The sequence below is a fragment of the Salvelinus fontinalis genome, chromosome 24 (assembly GCF_029448725.1).
Source record: "Salvelinus fontinalis isolate EN_2023a chromosome 24, ASM2944872v1, whole genome shotgun sequence".
NCBI lineage: Eukaryota > Metazoa > Chordata > Actinopteri > Salmoniformes > Salmonidae > Salvelinus > Salvelinus fontinalis.
In genome coordinates, this window is record NC_074688.1 from 30,940,627 (window position 1) to 30,958,336 (window position 17,710).

Genomic DNA, 17,710 nt, shown 5'->3' on the forward strand with positions numbered 1-17,710 from the left:
GAAATCCCATAAAATTGTCAGAGACTCCAGCCACCCAAGTTATATTGTTTTGTCTGCTACCGCACGGCAAGTCTAGGACCAAAAGGCTCCTCAGCAGCTTCTACCCCCAAGCCATGACTGCTGAACAATTCATAAAATCGCCACTGGACAATTTACATTGAACCCCCTCCCTTTTGTACACTGCTGCAACTCGGTGTTTGTTTGTTACCTATGCATAGTCACTTCGCCCCCACCTACATGTACAGATTACCTCACCTAGCCTGTACCCCCGCGCTCTGACTCAGTACCCCCTGTATTTAGCCTCGTTATTGTTATTCTTATTATAGTCTACGTGGTAAATATTTTCTTCTTCTTGAACTGCAGTTGGTTAAGGGCTTGCAAGTAAGCATTTCACGGTAAAGTCTACACTTGTTGTATTCGGCGCATGTGACAAATAAAGTTTGATACTGCACAGTGGCAATAGGGTAGCATGATGACATCATCCCTTTCATGTAAAATGTCTGGCCCGCAAATTCCTTGTTTTATCAATATGGCTCGTGTGTGAATTTGAGTTTAACACCCCTGTTATTGTATCCATATTTTCTTAATGTTGACATATCTTCACCATTGGAGTAGCTACCTACTGTATTATGAATCTTTGCATACTGATGTTCTGCTCTCATAGAATACATTAATACAATACTGTACACTACACAGTGGCAATAGGGTAGCATGGTGACATAATCCCTGGATGCATCACACAGTGACATAGATGTGGAGCAGGCTCAGAAATATATAACATTCTCTCCTCTCTGACCGTCCTTCAGCTGCACCTTGATCAACAGAACACTGTTTGGTCCACATTCCCATCATGGACAGTCACCACAGTCCTGTCAGTCAGTCAAGATGCTTTGTTATCACTGCGAGTGTGTGGCCAATCAAGCTAATATGATGAATGTATCATCACTAGACTGTATCATCGCATTCCATTGTTGATATAAAAAAAGGATTACATTGATATGTAGACTATTGCTCATATCATGACTGAAGATGGAGAAGGAAGACCTTGAGGAAAAACAAGCAGACATGCTCCTTTTCCTCCTTATCTAGGCTGGCTGGCTACGTCAGCGAGCTATTCACTGCTGTATGAGTCATCCGTTTCATGAATGAATGGCTCGCATCTCTCTGCACCCAGTGCCAGACCATAATGCAAGATTGCACAACATCACATGATCGAGGCTTATGAAACACAATAACATGCATGATCAAACATGTATATAACATTGTTATATTTGAATACAGTGAAGACTATGAATGGATAGAATGGATTTAACTGCAATTTTTTTGCATCATTATCGTAACTAATATTTATGTCTAGTTAGTTGAAGGAAAACTAAACAAAATGATGCCAAATTACAGTTTATTTATTGCAGTACAATGCCACTGACCTAGATTTATATAAACGTCACTACTCTCACATAACATCATGGAGAGAAAAAAAGAGGAGAGGGAGGGTGCAAGCAAAGCAATGGGAAAGATGGAGATGCAGACCTTTTATGTTTCAGATAGTTACCTTTCTGTGCCTTCCTTTGAACACCACAGCGAAAGCCCCATGTCCCACCAAGTCCTTTCTGCTGTATTCAAAGTCTCCAACCGTCTCCATTGTCAAAGTAACTGTCCAATTTAGGTCAGGTGTGGAAAGGTTCTTTCTTCAGTGAGGCACGTTGAAGGATGCTCTTTTGATATGAGAACCCTGGTGCAACAATGTATCCACCCAAACGTTGCTTTAGCTGTCAAGCAAACTAGTGATTGTGGCGTTTACACAATACAAGTCAGTTTTACAAGGACAAGCGTGCATTCCAGTCCACCTTTGATATTGCCTGAGAAACAGCCATGTGATGATATAACTGATCACCTTTAAAAAGGGGATGCAAAACTGGAGCTAGTGTCAAATTATTTCCTGTCAGTAGCCAAGTACAACAGATTCTGTAATGTTTGACGTTTAACTATTTCCACAATCAGACAATGCAGTCAGCTTTACGCATGACTGGACACAATCCCAAGGTACACAATGTCAGTCCCTACTGCCAGCTGTCATTTTCTGACCCAAATTGCTAACGTTATACACTGGCTAGCTACCTAGTTATATGTGCATTTAGTTAGCAAACAAATTAGCTCAAAACTGCTTTGCTTGACATTCTACATGATGTCAAGTATTCTGGATAAATAGATTGAAAGCTTCAAACACCCAAAGACACTTCTACTATATAACCAGAGAGTGACATGCTGTGACATGCGTCATGTTGCCCATTGTTGCTTGCAAACAACCATGCAAACAGCATTTTATATACAGTAGCTAGTTAGCTTTAACGTTAGCTACATGCTACCTAAACAGAATATCAATTGAATTGACAGATCACAACTAGCAATGATCCGATTATCGCAGGTTATTGCAAGAACATCTAAAATACATATATTTTCCTGAAAAGCTATGACATGCAACACTACTGAGTTTCAATAGAATTCGTGTGTCAGTTTACTGTCATAATAGTCCTCTGGTGAGATGTTCTATCCAGAAGACGTCTCTCTGCTTGGAAAACATTGACGTTCGTGCGATTCTCTTCAATGTTATCCAAATCGCATCTATTCAAATTCCTTGATTTTCATAATTAGTCATCAAATCTCAGTCACAGGGAGAAAATACTTGGGTCAGCAAGAACATGGCAACCGATTCAAATTCACCTTTACCGTACGATAAGTAAAACCATTGAATGTATGCCCCTTAATACAGTTAATCTGCTATTTTGGCTTCGTCTTTCCCCTTCCAATCACATTGGCCAGGTACAGCCTTGTCTACTGACATACTTTACCTATGTCAATACATAACAAATGACGAAAAGAGTACGGTGACAAATCTTTTATTCCATATCCTTCCGCGGACTACATCAATGCGCAATATGCCCTCCGCGACGAAGGATAGTTCCACGATGTCGTAATTTAGGTCATCTGGGATAACCCAGAACTAAAACCTCGTGTTGTGGCTTTGATTTGATTTGAATAAAAACACATGACATATTTCATTGTTATTAATGAAGTAAAACATGTAATTACTTAGCTCGCTCCAAAATAACTTCACAGAGTCACACTCATAAACAATGTGTATAAAAGTTTCCCCTACTCCTACTTAATTAATAGTTAATGTCTTTATTTTCTCTGGTAAATTTTACATACACAAAATAAAATAATTAAAATCTGTTCCCAAATGCAATATATTTGTTGTTGCTTGAAATCGAAAATGTACTAACATCTAGATTTAGTCAATGACAAAAAACAAAATAAATTCATTCTTACAACTGTACCATAGGTTTATACAAATGCAATCCCTGACCTTTTTTGTTTTATTATTTTGATTTATTTTGTTTCATAAGAATAAAATATAATTGTAGTGATGTCTTGTTTATTCGTTACTGTAATTTGAATAATATCAATATATATTTTTTTACTAAAGTCTCGTGTAATTGGTCATATGATCGATGTACGTAGTCTGTCCAGGAAAGATTATAATTTAGGCTACACAATTTTTGTTGTTCATTTAACTGGTATGTATCTACCAGTATCGAGGTATGTTTGATTAAAAAACTGAAACTTTGCAATTGTTTGACTATGACACCCTTAAAATAAATGCCGCGTTCATGTGCTAGTTGGAACTAGGAAACTTGAAAATGTCCGAATTGCTGATTCGTTGAACGCGGCATGTGTATAACTACAACATAATAATTTCCAAGTGATTATCTACTTCAAATAATTGGGATATATGAATGAAAGTATTAGCCTACATCAGAGGTATTCAAATCTTACCTAGGTCCGGAGCCTGCTGGTTTTCTGATAATTAATTGCACCCACCTGGTGTCACAGGTCTAAATCAGTCCCTGATTAGAGAGGAACCATTCCCAAAAGCAGTGGATCTGGTTTACAGGTCCAGAGTTGAGTTTAATGGGCCTACAGTATCATTAACAAATATAGCCTATCGATTGTCTTCCCAAAGTGAACAGTAATATGATAGCCCAATCTCACTATGTTTTGAAATTATATTTCAGAGCCCAAAGCCCACGTACCCCAATGATGTATTGGTACCCCATTGCATGTTCAGCCCCATCTAGCGTTAGAGTAGTAGAGACAGTGATAGGCTACCAGAGATTTACATTATGTTCAGGCCTCTATTTGTAGCTCAAGACTGGTCCGTCATTCCTTTGCTTTGTATATGTTCCCCCCTACTGGATTTATTCAGGTATGACATATATCCCTTGAATGCGTTTGAAAAATAAAAACAGCTGACTCCCTTGTCACTGAGTCTCCTGGATCCTTTATTATTTAATTAATTTATAAACCAAACAGGCCTATAGTTTATTAGTGTGACTTGCTCTAGATATTGCACTTACTTCTTATTCATGTCACAGCTGTTTCTAAATGGAGAGCCATTAGCATTTTACATTTGTTTATGCTAATTTGATTTCTGCACAGGAACGGACATCAATTTAACAGGAAAACAAAGGCAGTGCGGCCATCAATGCAATTATATTCAATCAATTGGCCAATACATTAGTTGGGTTACTTGCTCTTTGAGGACCGTTGTAATTGCTTGGATAGCCCTTTGGTGATGGCGGAAAATATATATTGTTCTTATTTATTTTTTATTTCACCTTTATTTAACCAGGTAGGCTAGTTGAGAACAAGTTCTCATTTATAATTGCGACCTGGCCAAGATAAAGCAAAGCAGTGCGACACAAACAACAACACAGAGTTACACATGGAACAAACAAACATACAGTCAATAATACAATAGAAAAAGTCTATATACAATGTGTGCAAATGAGGTAGGACAAGGGTTGTAAGGAAATAAATAGGCCATAGTGTCGAAATAATTACAATTTAGCAATTAAACACTGGAGTGATAGATGTGCAGAAGATGAGTGTGCAAGTAGAGATACTGGGGTGCGAAGGAGCAAAATAAATAAAATAAATAACAGTATGGGGATGAGGTAGTTGGTTGAGCTATTTACAGATGAGCAATGACCGGGGCAGTGATCTGTGAGCTGCTCTGACAGCTGGTGCTTAAAGCCAGTGAGGGAGATATGAGTCTCCAGCTTCAGTGATTTTTGCAGTTCGTTCCAGTCATTGGCAGCAGAGAACTGGAAGGAAAGGCAGCCGAATGAGGAATTAGCTTTGGGGGTGACCAGTGAAATATACCTGATGGAACGCGTGCTACGGGTGGGTCCTGCTATGGTGACCAGTGAGCTGAGATAAGGCGGGGCTTTACCTAGCGAAGGCTTATAGATGACCTGGAGCCAGTGGGTTTTGGTCACCAAACAGATGGCACTGTGATAGATCATCCAATTTGCTGAGTAGAGTGTTGGAGACTATTTTGTAAATGACATCGCCCGAGTCAAGGATCGGTAGGATAGTCCGTTTTACGAGGGTATGTTTTGCAGCATGAGTGAAGGATGCTTTGTTGTGAAATAGGAAGCCGATTCTAGATTTAATTTTGGATTGGAGATGCTTAATGTGAGTTTGGAAGGAGAGTTTACAGTCTAACCAGACACCTAGGCATTTGTAGTTGTCCACATATTCTAAGTCAGAACCGTCCAGAGTAGAGATGCTAGACGGGCGGGCGAGGGCGTGCAGGCAGCGATCGGTTGAAGAGCATGTATTTATTTTTAGTAGTTGGAGAGTAGTTGGAGGCCACGGAAGGAGAGTTGTATGGCATTGAAGCTTGTCTGGAGGTTTGTTAACACAGTGTCCAAAGAAGGGCCAGATGTATACAGAATGGTGTCGTCTGCGTAGAGGTGGATCAGAGAATCACCAGCAGCAAGAGCGACATCAATGATGTATACAAAGAAAAGAGTAGGCAACAGATCCGGACAACAGGCCCTCTGAATTGACAGTCTGAACTCTATCTGAGAAGTAGTTGGTGAACCAGGCGAGGCAGTCATTTGAGAAACCAAGGCTGTTGAGTCTGCTGATAAGAATGTGGTGATTGACAGAGTCGAAAGCCTTGGCCAGGTCGATGAATACAGCTGCACAGTATTGTCTTTTATCGATGGCGGTTATGATATCGTTTAGGACCTTGAGCGTAGCTGAGGTGCACCCATGACCAGCTCGGAAACCAGATTGCATAGCGGAGAAGGTATGGTGGGATTCGAAATGGTCGGTGATCTGTTTGTTAACTTGGCTTTCGAAGACCTTAGAAAGGCAGGGTAGGATAGATATACTGTAGGTCTGTAGCAGGTTGGGTCTAGAGTGTCTCCACTTTGAAGAGGGGGATGACCGAGGCAGCTTTCCAATTTTTGGGGATCTCAGATGATACGAAAGAAAGGTTGAACAGGCTAGTAACAGGGGTTGCAACAATTTCGGTGGATCATTTTAGAAAGAGAGGGTCCAGATTGTCTAGCCCGGCTGATTTGTAGGGGGACAGATTTTGCAGTTCTTTCAGAACATCTGCTATCTGGATTTGGGTGAAGGATAAATGGGGGAGGCTTGGGCAAGTTCATGTGGGGGGTGCAGGGCTGTTGACCGGGTTAGGTGTAGCCAGGTGGAAAGCATGGCCAGCCATTGAAAAATGCTTTTTTAAATTCTCAATTATTGCAGATTTATCAGTGATGACAGTGTTTCCTAACCTCAGTGCAGTGGGCAGCTGGGAAGAGGTGCTCTTATTCTCCATGGACTTTACAGGGCCCCAGAAGTTTTTGGAGTTTGTGCCACAGGATGCAAATTTCTGTTTGAAAAAAGCTATATCCTGATAAGAAGGACATGTTTGTCAGGCTTCTCCTGTTGAAAGGTGGAGGAGAGATCCTATGGGAATCCAGACGTGGCAGCATATGTCACTATGTTGGGTTCTTTTTTAGGGGGTCTACAGATCCTCAAAAAGTCCTAAAGCTTCACCATCAAGAGCATTCTGACTGGTTGCATCACTGCTTAGTATGTCAACTGCTTGGCATCCGACCACAAGGCGCTACACAGGGTAGTGCATATGGCCCAGTACTGTATATCCCTGGGGCAGAGCTTCATGACATCCAGGACCTCAATACCAGTTGGTGTCAGAGGAATGCCCTAAAAATTGTCTAAGACTCCAGCCACCCAAGTCATAGACTGTTCTCTCTGCTCCCGCATGGCAAAACAGAAGGAGCACCAAGTCCAGCACCTAAAAAGCTCCTTAACTGCTTCTACCCCCAAACCATGAGACTACTGAACAGTTAATCAAATGCCTACCCGAACAATTTGTATAGACCCTCTTATTTTATTATGATTTATATTTATTTTTGGCAATGATTCTCTGGCACAGGCTCAATGTAAACTCACTGGACTCTAACCATACACTCACAAATGCTACACTGACACTCCAACACACACGGACACACACACAAAACACACAACATGCATATTGACGCCACACACACACACACACACACACACACACACACACACACACACACACACACACACACACACACACACACACACACACACACACACACACACACACACACACACACACACACACACACACACACACACACATAGGCTCGCGAGTGGCGCAGCAGTCGAAGGCAGTGCATCTCAATGCTAGAGGTGTCACTACAGACTCTTGATTGGTTCCAGGCTGTATCACAACCGGACGTTATTGGGAGTCCCATAGGGCAGCGCACAATTGGCCCAGCGTTGTCCGGGTTTGGCCGGGGTAGGCCGTCATTGTAAATAATAATTTGTTCTTAACTGACTTGCCGAGTTAAATAAAGGTAAAATAAAAAAAACACGCATTTACATTCCTTCACACTCTTCACATATGCTCCTGCTACTCTCTGTTTATTATTATTGTAGGCACTCCTACAATCTAAGCTAGATGCCCTCAATCTCACACAAACTATCAAGGAACCCACCAGATACAAGCCCAAATCCGTAAACATGGGCACCCTCATAGATATTATCCTGACCAACTTTCCCTCCAAATACACCTCTGCTTTTTTCAATCAGGATCTCAGCGATCACTGCCTAATTGCCTGCATCCGCTATGGGTCCGCAGTCAAACCACCACCTCTAATCACTGTCAAACGCTCCCTAAAACACTTCTGCGAGCAGGCCTTTCTAATCGACCTGGCCCAGGTATCCTGGAAGGATATTGACCTCATCCCGTCAGTCAAGGATGCCTGATCGTTCTTTAAATGTAATTTCCTCACCATTTTAAATAAGCATGCCTCTTTCAAAAAAAATTTAACTAAGAACAGATATAGCCCTTGGTTCACTCCAGACCTGACTGCCCTTGACCAGCTCAAAAACATCCTGTGGCGGACTGCAATAGCATTGAATAGTCCCCGCGATATGCAACTGATCAGGGAAGTCAGGACCCAATACAAGAAGTCAGTCAGGAAAGCAAAGGCTAGCTTTTTCAAACAGAAATTTGCATCATGTAGTTCTAACTCCAAAAAGTTTTGGGACACTGTAAAGTCCATGGAGAACAAGATCACATCCTCCCTCCCTTCTCCTTCACCCAAATCCAGATATCAGATGTTCTGAAAGAGCTGCAAAACCTGGACCCATACAAATCAGCTGGGCTAGACAACCCTATCTTTCTAAAATTATCCGCCACCATTGTTGCAACCCCTGTTAACAGTCTGTTCAACCTCTCTTTCGTATCATCCGAGATCCTTAAAGATTGGAAAGCTGCCGAGGACATAGACCTATATCCATCCTGCCCTGCCTTTCTAAAGTCTTCGAAAGCGAAGTCAATAAACAAATCACTGACCATTTTGAATACCACGTACCTTCTCCGCTGTGCAATCCGGCTTCCGAGCTGGTCACGGGTGCACATCAGCCACGCTCAAGGTACTAAACGATATCATAACCGCCATCGATAAAAGACAGTACTGTGCAGCCATCTTCATCGACCTGGCCAAGGCTTTCGACTCTGTCAATCACTGTATTCTTATCGGCAGACTCAATAGCCTTGGTTTCTCAAATGACTGCCTCGCCTGGTTCACCAACTACTTTGCAAACAGAGTTCAGTGTGTCAAATCGGAGGGCCTGTTGTCCGGACCTCTGGCAGTCTCTATGGGGGTACCACAGGGTTCAAATCTCGGGCCGACTCTTTTCTCTGTATATATCAATGATGTCGCTCTTTCTGCTGATGATTCCCTGATCCACCTCTACACAGACGACACCATTCTGTATACATCTGGCCCTTCTTTGGACACTGTGTTAACTAACCTCCAAACGAGCTTCAATGCCATACAATACTCCTCCCGTGGCCTCCAACTGCTCTTAAACGATAGTAAAACCAATTCCATGCGTTTCAACCATTCGCTGCCGGCACCCGCCCGTACGACTAGCATCACTACCCTGGACAGTTCTGACTTAGAATATGTGGACAACTACAAATACCTAGGTGTCTGGCTAGACTGTAAACTGTCCTTCCAGACTCATATTAAACATCTCCAATCCAAAATCAAATCTAGAATCGGCTTTCTATTTCGCAACAAAGCCTCCTTCACTCACGCCGCCAAACTTACCCTAGTAAAACTGACTATCCTACGATCCTCGACTTCGGGGATGTCATCTACAAAATAGCTTCCAATACTCTACTCAGCAAACTGGATGCAGTCTATCACAGTGCCATCCGTTTTGTTACCAAAGCCCCTTATACCACCCACCACTGCGACCTGTATGCTCTAATCGGCTGACCCTCACTACATATTCGTCGCCAGACCCACTGGCTCCAGGTGATCTATAAATCTATGCTAGGTAAAGCTACGCCTTATCTCAGCTCACTGGTCAGGATAACAACACCCACCCGTAGCACGAGCTCCAGCAGGTATATCTCACTGGTCATCACAAAGCCAACACCTCCTTTGGTCACCTTTCCTACCAGTTCTCTGCTGCCAGTGACTGGAACGAATTGCAAAAATTGCTGAAGCTGGAGACTTATATTTCCCTCACTAACTTTAAACATCAGCTATCTGAGCAGCTAACCGATCGCTGCAGCTGTACATAGTCCATCTGTAAATAGCCCACCCAATCTACCTACCTCATCCCCAAATTGTTTTTATTTACTTTTCTGCTCTTTTGCACACCAGTATCTCTACTTGCACATCATCATCTGCTCATTTATCACTCCAGTGTTAATCTGCTAAATTGTAATTACTTCGCTACTATGGCCTTTTTATTGCCTACCTCCTCACACAATTTGCACACACTGTATATATACTTTTTTTCTATTGTGTCATTGACTGTACGCTTGTTTATTCCATGTGTAACTCTGTGTTGTTGTTTGTGCCACACTGCTTTGCTGTTGTAAATGAGAACTTGTTCTCACCTAGCCTATCTGGTTAAATAATGGTGAAATATATATATTTTTAAATAACAGCAATATGTTTAGGCTACTACATGATACTAAAACATTTCCCTATACCTATCATGAGGTTGCTACAACCTAGCCTGTGAATTAAAGTTTACAACGTAGGTGCACACAAGTCGAGAGAAAAATTGGAGGTGACAGGCAGTGATACATTCAATACTGCCTTGCACACTCTTGTCTGCATCTAGCTGATATAGGGTGTAATCATTAGTCCAAAAGTTGTAAAAAATTGTTTCTATTGGACAAATTTAGGTATGTTTATCCCTGTTTTGTTACGTTTGATTCTGTTTACGAAATGACGGAATGAATACACGACTGATCACGTGTCAACACAGTTCCCTTTCATATCAGCAACGTTTTATCCTTGTCTCACCTTGTCCCTTCGCTTGTGGACGTCACTGCACAACACATCAGCTGTATGTGACCTGGTGAAGAAACCTTTCCAAGCCAAACCCTATCATAACCACTACACACAGCCCACATCGTTGTCGCCATTAGCTAAAGTAACGTCATAGTCAACAAAGCTAATAGAACTAATGTTAGTAAACCTGCTACAATCATGTAACGTTACAGTGTACAGTCAGTAAGTAGTTTAGCACTTACACCGGCAGGCCCCGGTGGCAATACATCAGTAAAATCAAAAGCTTACCTTGATTTCAAATCAAATCTAATTAGTCACATGCGCCAAATACAACAGGTGTAGACCTTACAATGAAATGCTTACTTACGAGCCTCTAACCAACAGTGTAGTTTAAAAAAATATGGATAAGAATAAGACCTAAAAGTAACAAGTAATTAAAGAGCAGCAGTAAAAAAAATACAATATATACAGGGGGGTGCCTTTACAGAGACAATGTGCGGGGGCACTAGTTAGTTGAGGTAGTATATACATGGTAGGTAGAGTTATTAAAGTGACTATGCATAGATGACAACAGAGAGTGGCAGTGGTGTGGCGGGAGGGGGGGCAGCAATGCAAATAGTCTGGGTAGCCATTTGACTAGATGTTCAGGAGTCTTATGGCTTGGGGGTAGAAGCTGTTTAGAAGCCTCTTGGACCTAGACTTGGTGCTCCGGTACCGCTTGCCGTGCGGTAGCAGAGAGAACAGTCTATGACTAGGGTGGCTGGAGTCTTTGACAATTTGTAGGGCCTTCCTCTGACACCGCCTTTTATAGAGGTCCTGGATGACAGTGATGTACAGGGCCGTTCGCACTACCCTATGTACTGCCTTGTGGTAGGAGGCCGAGCAGTTGATGCAACCAGTCAGGATGCTCTCAATGGTGCAGCTGTAGAACCTTTTGAGGATCTGAGGACCCATGCCAAAACTTTTCAGTCTCCTGAGGGGGAATAGGATTTGTCACGACTGTCTTGGACCATGTTAGTTTGTTGGTGATGTGGACTTGAAGCTCTCAACCTGCTCCACTGCAGCCCCGTCGATGAGAATGGGGGCATGCTCAGTCATCTTTTTCCTGTAGTCCACAATCATCTCCTTTGTCTTGATCACATTGAGGGAGAGGTTGTTGTCCTGGAACCACACGGCCAGATTTCTGACCTCCTCCTTTGGAAGAGTTCCAGTGTTGTGTTGGATAGTCATAGCCAGCTAGCATCCCTCTGTTTGAGCTGGGTGTTTGAGTAGGCTTAACTAGGTAGCTGCATTTGCTAGCTAAGTAAATGAAACTGAAAAAATTACAATTTCTCACCCATTTTTCTTTTGCTTCTCCTTCATTTTGGAAGCAATGTATTTGTTCAAAACTGTTCAACTATTGTCTTTCTCTATCTTTGAGTCAACTACTCACCACATTCCGCATTCAGTACTAGATTCATTCTCTGATTCTTTGATAGGGTGGACAACATGTTAGTTCAAGCTGCAAGAGCTCTGATAGGTTGGAGGACGTCCTCCAGAAGTTGTCATAATGACTGTGTAAGTCTATGGAAGGGGGTGACAACCATGAGCCTCCTGGGTTTTGTATTGGATTCAATGTACCCAGAAGAGGACGGAAGCTATCTGTTCTCCGGCTACACCATGGTGCTACCCTACAGAGGCTGTTGAGGGTTCTGCCGACCTTTATTGCAAAATAGTGTGTTTTAATAAATGTTTCTGTGATCTGTGATTGTATTTAGTATAGTTTATTTAAAAAGGAAAACTTTTTCAATGTTTTATCATTTTTATGAAATTCACTGAGGAGGATGGTCCTCCCCTTCATCCTCTGAGGAGCATCCACTGATATAAACATGATATATTACACAGTATATAAAGTATATATTAGATATGTAGTATATAGGCTGACAAGGTAAAAATCTGTCGTTCTGCCTCTGAGCAAGGCAGTTAACCCACTGTTCCCCAGGCACCGAAGACTTGGATGCTGATTAAGGCAGGCCTCCGCACCTCTCTGATTCAGAAGGGATGGGTTAAATGCGGACGGCACATTTCAGTTGAATGTATTCAGTTGTACAACTGACTAGGTATCCCCCTTTCCCTTTCCTTTCCCATTATATTTTACTTTTTTTACTGCAATTGCCAACCACAAGAGGATTCAGGAGCCTCCTCTCAATGAGTGTAGACAACCTGCTGCTGCCTGCTGCTGCTCTGCTAATCGTCAGATGGGGGGAGGAGAGGAGCTAGGGGGCCCACGTGATTGGGTAACTGATTAATAAAAAATAAACTGAATAATAAATAATAATAAATAATGTGACAGGTCAATTGTGTGAGTCAGGGGCTGGGACCAAGCCCATACGGGGCCCAAGAGGGGAAAAAACTAAAACAACGACTTTTATTATTATCATTACTATTCATTTTCTATCCAACCACAGAGTGGGTTCCACTCTCCATTGTTCAAAATACACCAGAGAGCATAATGTAGCCACAGAGGATCAATAGTTTAAAAAAAACAACAAGATTACATTTTATCACAAGCACATACAGGTAACTGCCAGAATAAAGAAAATACCAACATAAAGTGTCTTAAAAGGGTGTTGGGCCACCACGAGCTGCCAGAACAGCTTCAATGCACCTTGGCATAGAAAACATCTACCCGACATAACATTAGCTTTGTATCCCTCATTTACTCAAGTGTTTCCTTTATTGCGGCAGTTACCGGTTGCCTAGCATGCCAAATATACAGCTTGTTGTGTTGTGGCCATAGACATATAATCCATAGAACTGTTTTGCAAACCTCTTACGCTTGAAATTTTGTGTTAAACTCATGGGTACGCTAGCAATGGATGCCAGTTATGTATTGAATGGGAACTGCCATCTATTGACTATATCTCTATGGTTTGGTTGTGGCTGTCTGTTTGCCTACTCCATTTTTTTGTTTTTCAAAGTAGCTCATTTTGAGATAGGCTATTGCCAAGAGGAGCGCATTGGCCATCACCGTCAGTAGTCGGCAATGGCTTCAACTTCGTCATTAGGTGAGTCAGTGTGCCACTGGAATTTGTATTTAAAAATCTGAAACTTTTGGTCAAAAAATTATGCTGAAAAGCTAATCCATGTTTTTGTCACTTCTAGATTAGACTACTACAATGCTCTACTCTCCGGCTACCCAGATAAAGCACTAAATACATTTCAGTTAGTGCTAAATACGGCAACTTCACTAGAACCACATTTTTGTATCATATTACTCCAGTGCTAGCCTCTCTACACTGAATTCCTGTTAAGGCTAGGGCTGATTTCAAGATTTTACTACTAACCTACGAAGCATTACATGGGCTTGCTCCTACCTATCTTTCCGATTTGGTCGTGCCGTACATACATACACGTACGCTACGGTCACAAGACGCAGGCCTCCTTACTGTCCCTGGAATGTTCTAAGCAAACAGCTGGAGGCAGGGCTTTCTCCTATAGAGCTCCATTTCTAAGGAATGGTCTGCCTATCCATCTGAGAAATGCAGACTTGGTCTCAACCTTTAAGTCATTACTGAAGACTCATCTCTTCAGTAGGTCCTATGATTGAGTGGTGTCTGGCCCAGGGGTGCAAAGGTGAACGGCAAGGCACTGGAGCGGCGAACCGCCCTTGCTGTCTCTGCCTGGCTGGCTCCCCTCTCTCCACTGGGATTCTCTGCCTCAAACCCTATTATGGGTGCTGAGTACCAAGCTTACTAGTGCTCTTCCATGCCGTCCCTAGGAGGGGTGCGTCACTTGAGTGCATTGAAGGAGATCTTCGTGGGCTATACTCAGCCTTGTCTCAGGGCAGTAAGTTGATGGTCTGTTGATATCCCTCTAGTGGTGTTGGGACTATGCTTTGGCAAAGTGGGTGGGGTTATATCCTGCCTGGTTGGCCCTGTCCGGGGGTATCGTCGGATGAGGCTACAGTGTCCCCCGACCCACCCCTGTCTCAGTCTCCAGTATCTTTTTGTTGTTGTTGAAAACTCTGTTTATTCAGTTTTACACACATAATAAGGCAACACAATAAACAATATAAATAATATACTAAACTAGAAAACATAAAAATAAGAATAAAAAAGAATACATACGTATAAAACACACCGTATTTTAGACTAGTTAAACACACTGAGCAGACGGGTACAGAAATGAAATGCCAATCTTAGGTAAGAGACGCGGGATAGGGGTGGAGAAATGCAACCACTCACAGACGGTCATGGTCATAGACTGATAATCCGCTGGACCAAAATTTAAGTTTTCAATGTTTTTTTGTAGTTTGTTTTGTGGAAACAAAATAAAAACATGGTAAAATAAGCTCACATTTTAGGCTCTGACAGGGCAAGAGGAATAAGGCATCCACAAGCCACATTCAATAAGAATCAATTGGCACATCACCAACCTCAATGTCCTCGCAAAGACCCACAAAGAAATTATCCTCCAACCAGTAAGTCACATGGGTGTCAAATACAGACTTATTTTTGTTTTTTATAAGAATGCAAGGCAGAGCGGCTGGAAGCCCGAGAGGCTCACCCAAAAATTTCTTGGGGGGGGCTAAAGGAGAGTGTGGCGAAGCCGGGTTGGTTACCTGAGCCAACTCCCCGGGCTTACCGTGGAGTGAGAGGGCGTCGTACTGGTCAGACACCGTGTTATGCGGTAAAGCGCACGGTGTCCCCAGTACGCGTGCTTAGCCCAGTGCGGGCTATTCCACCTTGCCGCACTGGGAGGGCTAGGTTGGGCATCGAGCCGGATGTCATGAAGCCGGCCCAACGTATCTGGCCTCCAGTACATCTCCTCGGGCCGGCGTACATGGCACCAGCCTTACAGGTGGTGTCCCCGGTTCGCCTGCATAGCCCAGTGCGGGTTATTCCACCTCGCCGCACTGGCAGGGCTACGGGGACCATTCAACCTGGTAAGGTTGGGGAGGCTTGGTGCTCAAGAGCACGTGTCCTCCTTCACGGTCCGGTATATCCGGCGCCACCTTCCTACCCCAGCTCAGTACTCTCGACGCTCATGGCAGACTGACGGCTCTCTACGCTCATGGCAGGCTGACGGCTCTTGACGCTCATGGCAGGCTGACGGCTCTCGACGCTCATGGCAGGCTGACGGCTCTCGACGCTCATGGCGCTCTGACGGCTCTGGCTGCTCATGGCTCTCTGACGGCTCTGGCTGCTCATGGCTCACTGACGGCTCTGGCTGCTCATGGCCCTTTGACGGCTCTGGCTGCTCATGGCTCTCTGACGGCTCTGGCTGCTCATGGCTCGCTGGCGGCTCTGGCAGATCCTGTCTGGTTGGCGGCTCTGGCAGATCCTGTCTGGTTGGCGGCTCTGGCAGATCCTGTCTGGTTGGCGGCTCTGGCAGATCCTGTCTGGTTGGCGGCTCTGGCAGATCCTGTCTGGCGGGCGGCTCTAGCGGCTCCTGTCTGGCTGACGGCTCTAGCGGCTCCTGTCTGGCGGATGGCTCTGTAGGCTCATGGCAGACGGGCGGCTTTGCAGGCTCATGGCAGACGGGCGGCTTTGCAGGCTCCTGGCAGACGGATGGCTCAGATGGCGCTGGGGAGACGGATGGCTCAGATGGCGCTGGGGAGACGGATGGCTCAGATGGCGCTGGGGAGACGGATGGCTCAGATGGCGCTGGGGAGACGGATGGCTCTGGCCGGATACGGCGCACTGTAGACCTGGTGCGTGGTGCCGGAACTGGAGGCACCGGGCTAATGATAAGCACCCTCCTACTAGTGCGTGGAGCAGGGACAGGGCACACTGAACTCTCAAAGCGTACTCTATACCTGGTGCGTGGTACCGGCACTGGTGGCACCTGGCTGAGGGCACGCACCTCAGGACTAGTACGGGGAGAAGTGACAGTGTGTACAGGACTTAGGAGACGCACAGGTGGCTTAGTGCGTGGGGCCGGAACTGGAGGCACTGAACTGGATACACGCACTATAGGGAGAGTGCGTGGAGGAGGAACAGGGCTCTGGAAATGCACTGGTAGCCTAGTGCGTAATATAGGCACTGTAGGTACTAGGCTGGGGCGGGGAGGTGGCGCCGGAAATACCGGACCGTGCAGGCGTACTGGCTCTCTTGAGCATTGAGCCTGCCCAACCTCACCTGGTTGAATGCTCCCGGTCGCCCGCCCAGTACGGGGAGGTGGAATAACCCGCACCGGGCTGTGTAGGCGAACCGGGGAAACCATGCGTAAGGCAGGTGCCATGTATGCCGGCCCGAGGAGACGCACTGGAGACCAGACGCGTTGAGCCGGCCTCATGACACCTGGCTCAATGCCCAATCTAGCCCTACCAGTGCGGGGAGGTGGAATAACCCGCACTGGGCTATGCACACGTACAGGAGACACCGTGCGCTCTACTGCGTAACACGGTGTCTGCCCGTACTCCCGCTCTCCACGGTTAGCCTGGGAAGTGGGCGCAGGTCTCCTACCTGCCCTTGGCCCACTACCCTTTAGCCCCCCCCCAAGAAATTTTTGGGAGTTACTCACGGGCTTTTCGGGCTTCCGTGCAAGACGAGTCCCCTCATAATTCCGGTTACGAGCTTGATTCTCCGGCTTCCATCCACGTCTCCTAGCTGCCTCCTCATACCAGCGCTCCTGGGCTGTGGCTGCCTCACTCTTCTCACGAGAGCAGCGATATTCTCCAGTTTGCGCCCAGGGTCCTCTACCAGACAGGATCTCCTCCCAAGTCCAAAAGTCCTTGTTGCTCCGTCGAGCATTCCCATACCGCTTGGTCTCTGTATTTTGGTGGGTGATTCTGTAATAGCTGTCGCTCTCCTCATCCTCGGATGAGGTGAGGAGAGAAGGATCTTCGGACCAAAATGCGGAGTCAGGGAAATAAGCCATTTTTATTACAAATACGACGTAGACTAAACAAAACAAAACACTTTCAAAACTTACAAAATAACAAAACGGCGTTGACGCAACCTGAACATAAACTTAACTAG

General features: G+C 44.6%; 1 protein-coding gene across 1 annotated transcript in view; it reads right to left on the minus strand.

The window, feature by feature from the left end:
- Nucleotides 1-2,886, minus strand: part of LOC129822288 (serine/threonine-protein kinase ULK2-like) — a 50,026-nt gene extending 47,140 nt beyond the window's left edge. The window contains exon 1 of the mRNA XM_055880442.1: nt 1,553-2,886. Within this exon, the coding sequence (XP_055736417.1) occupies nt 1,553-1,642 (90 nt within the window). The 5' untranslated portion in view covers nt 1,643-2,886. The remainder of the gene's footprint in view (nt 1-1,552) is intronic.
- Nucleotides 2,887-17,710: the final 14,824 nt, after the last annotated feature.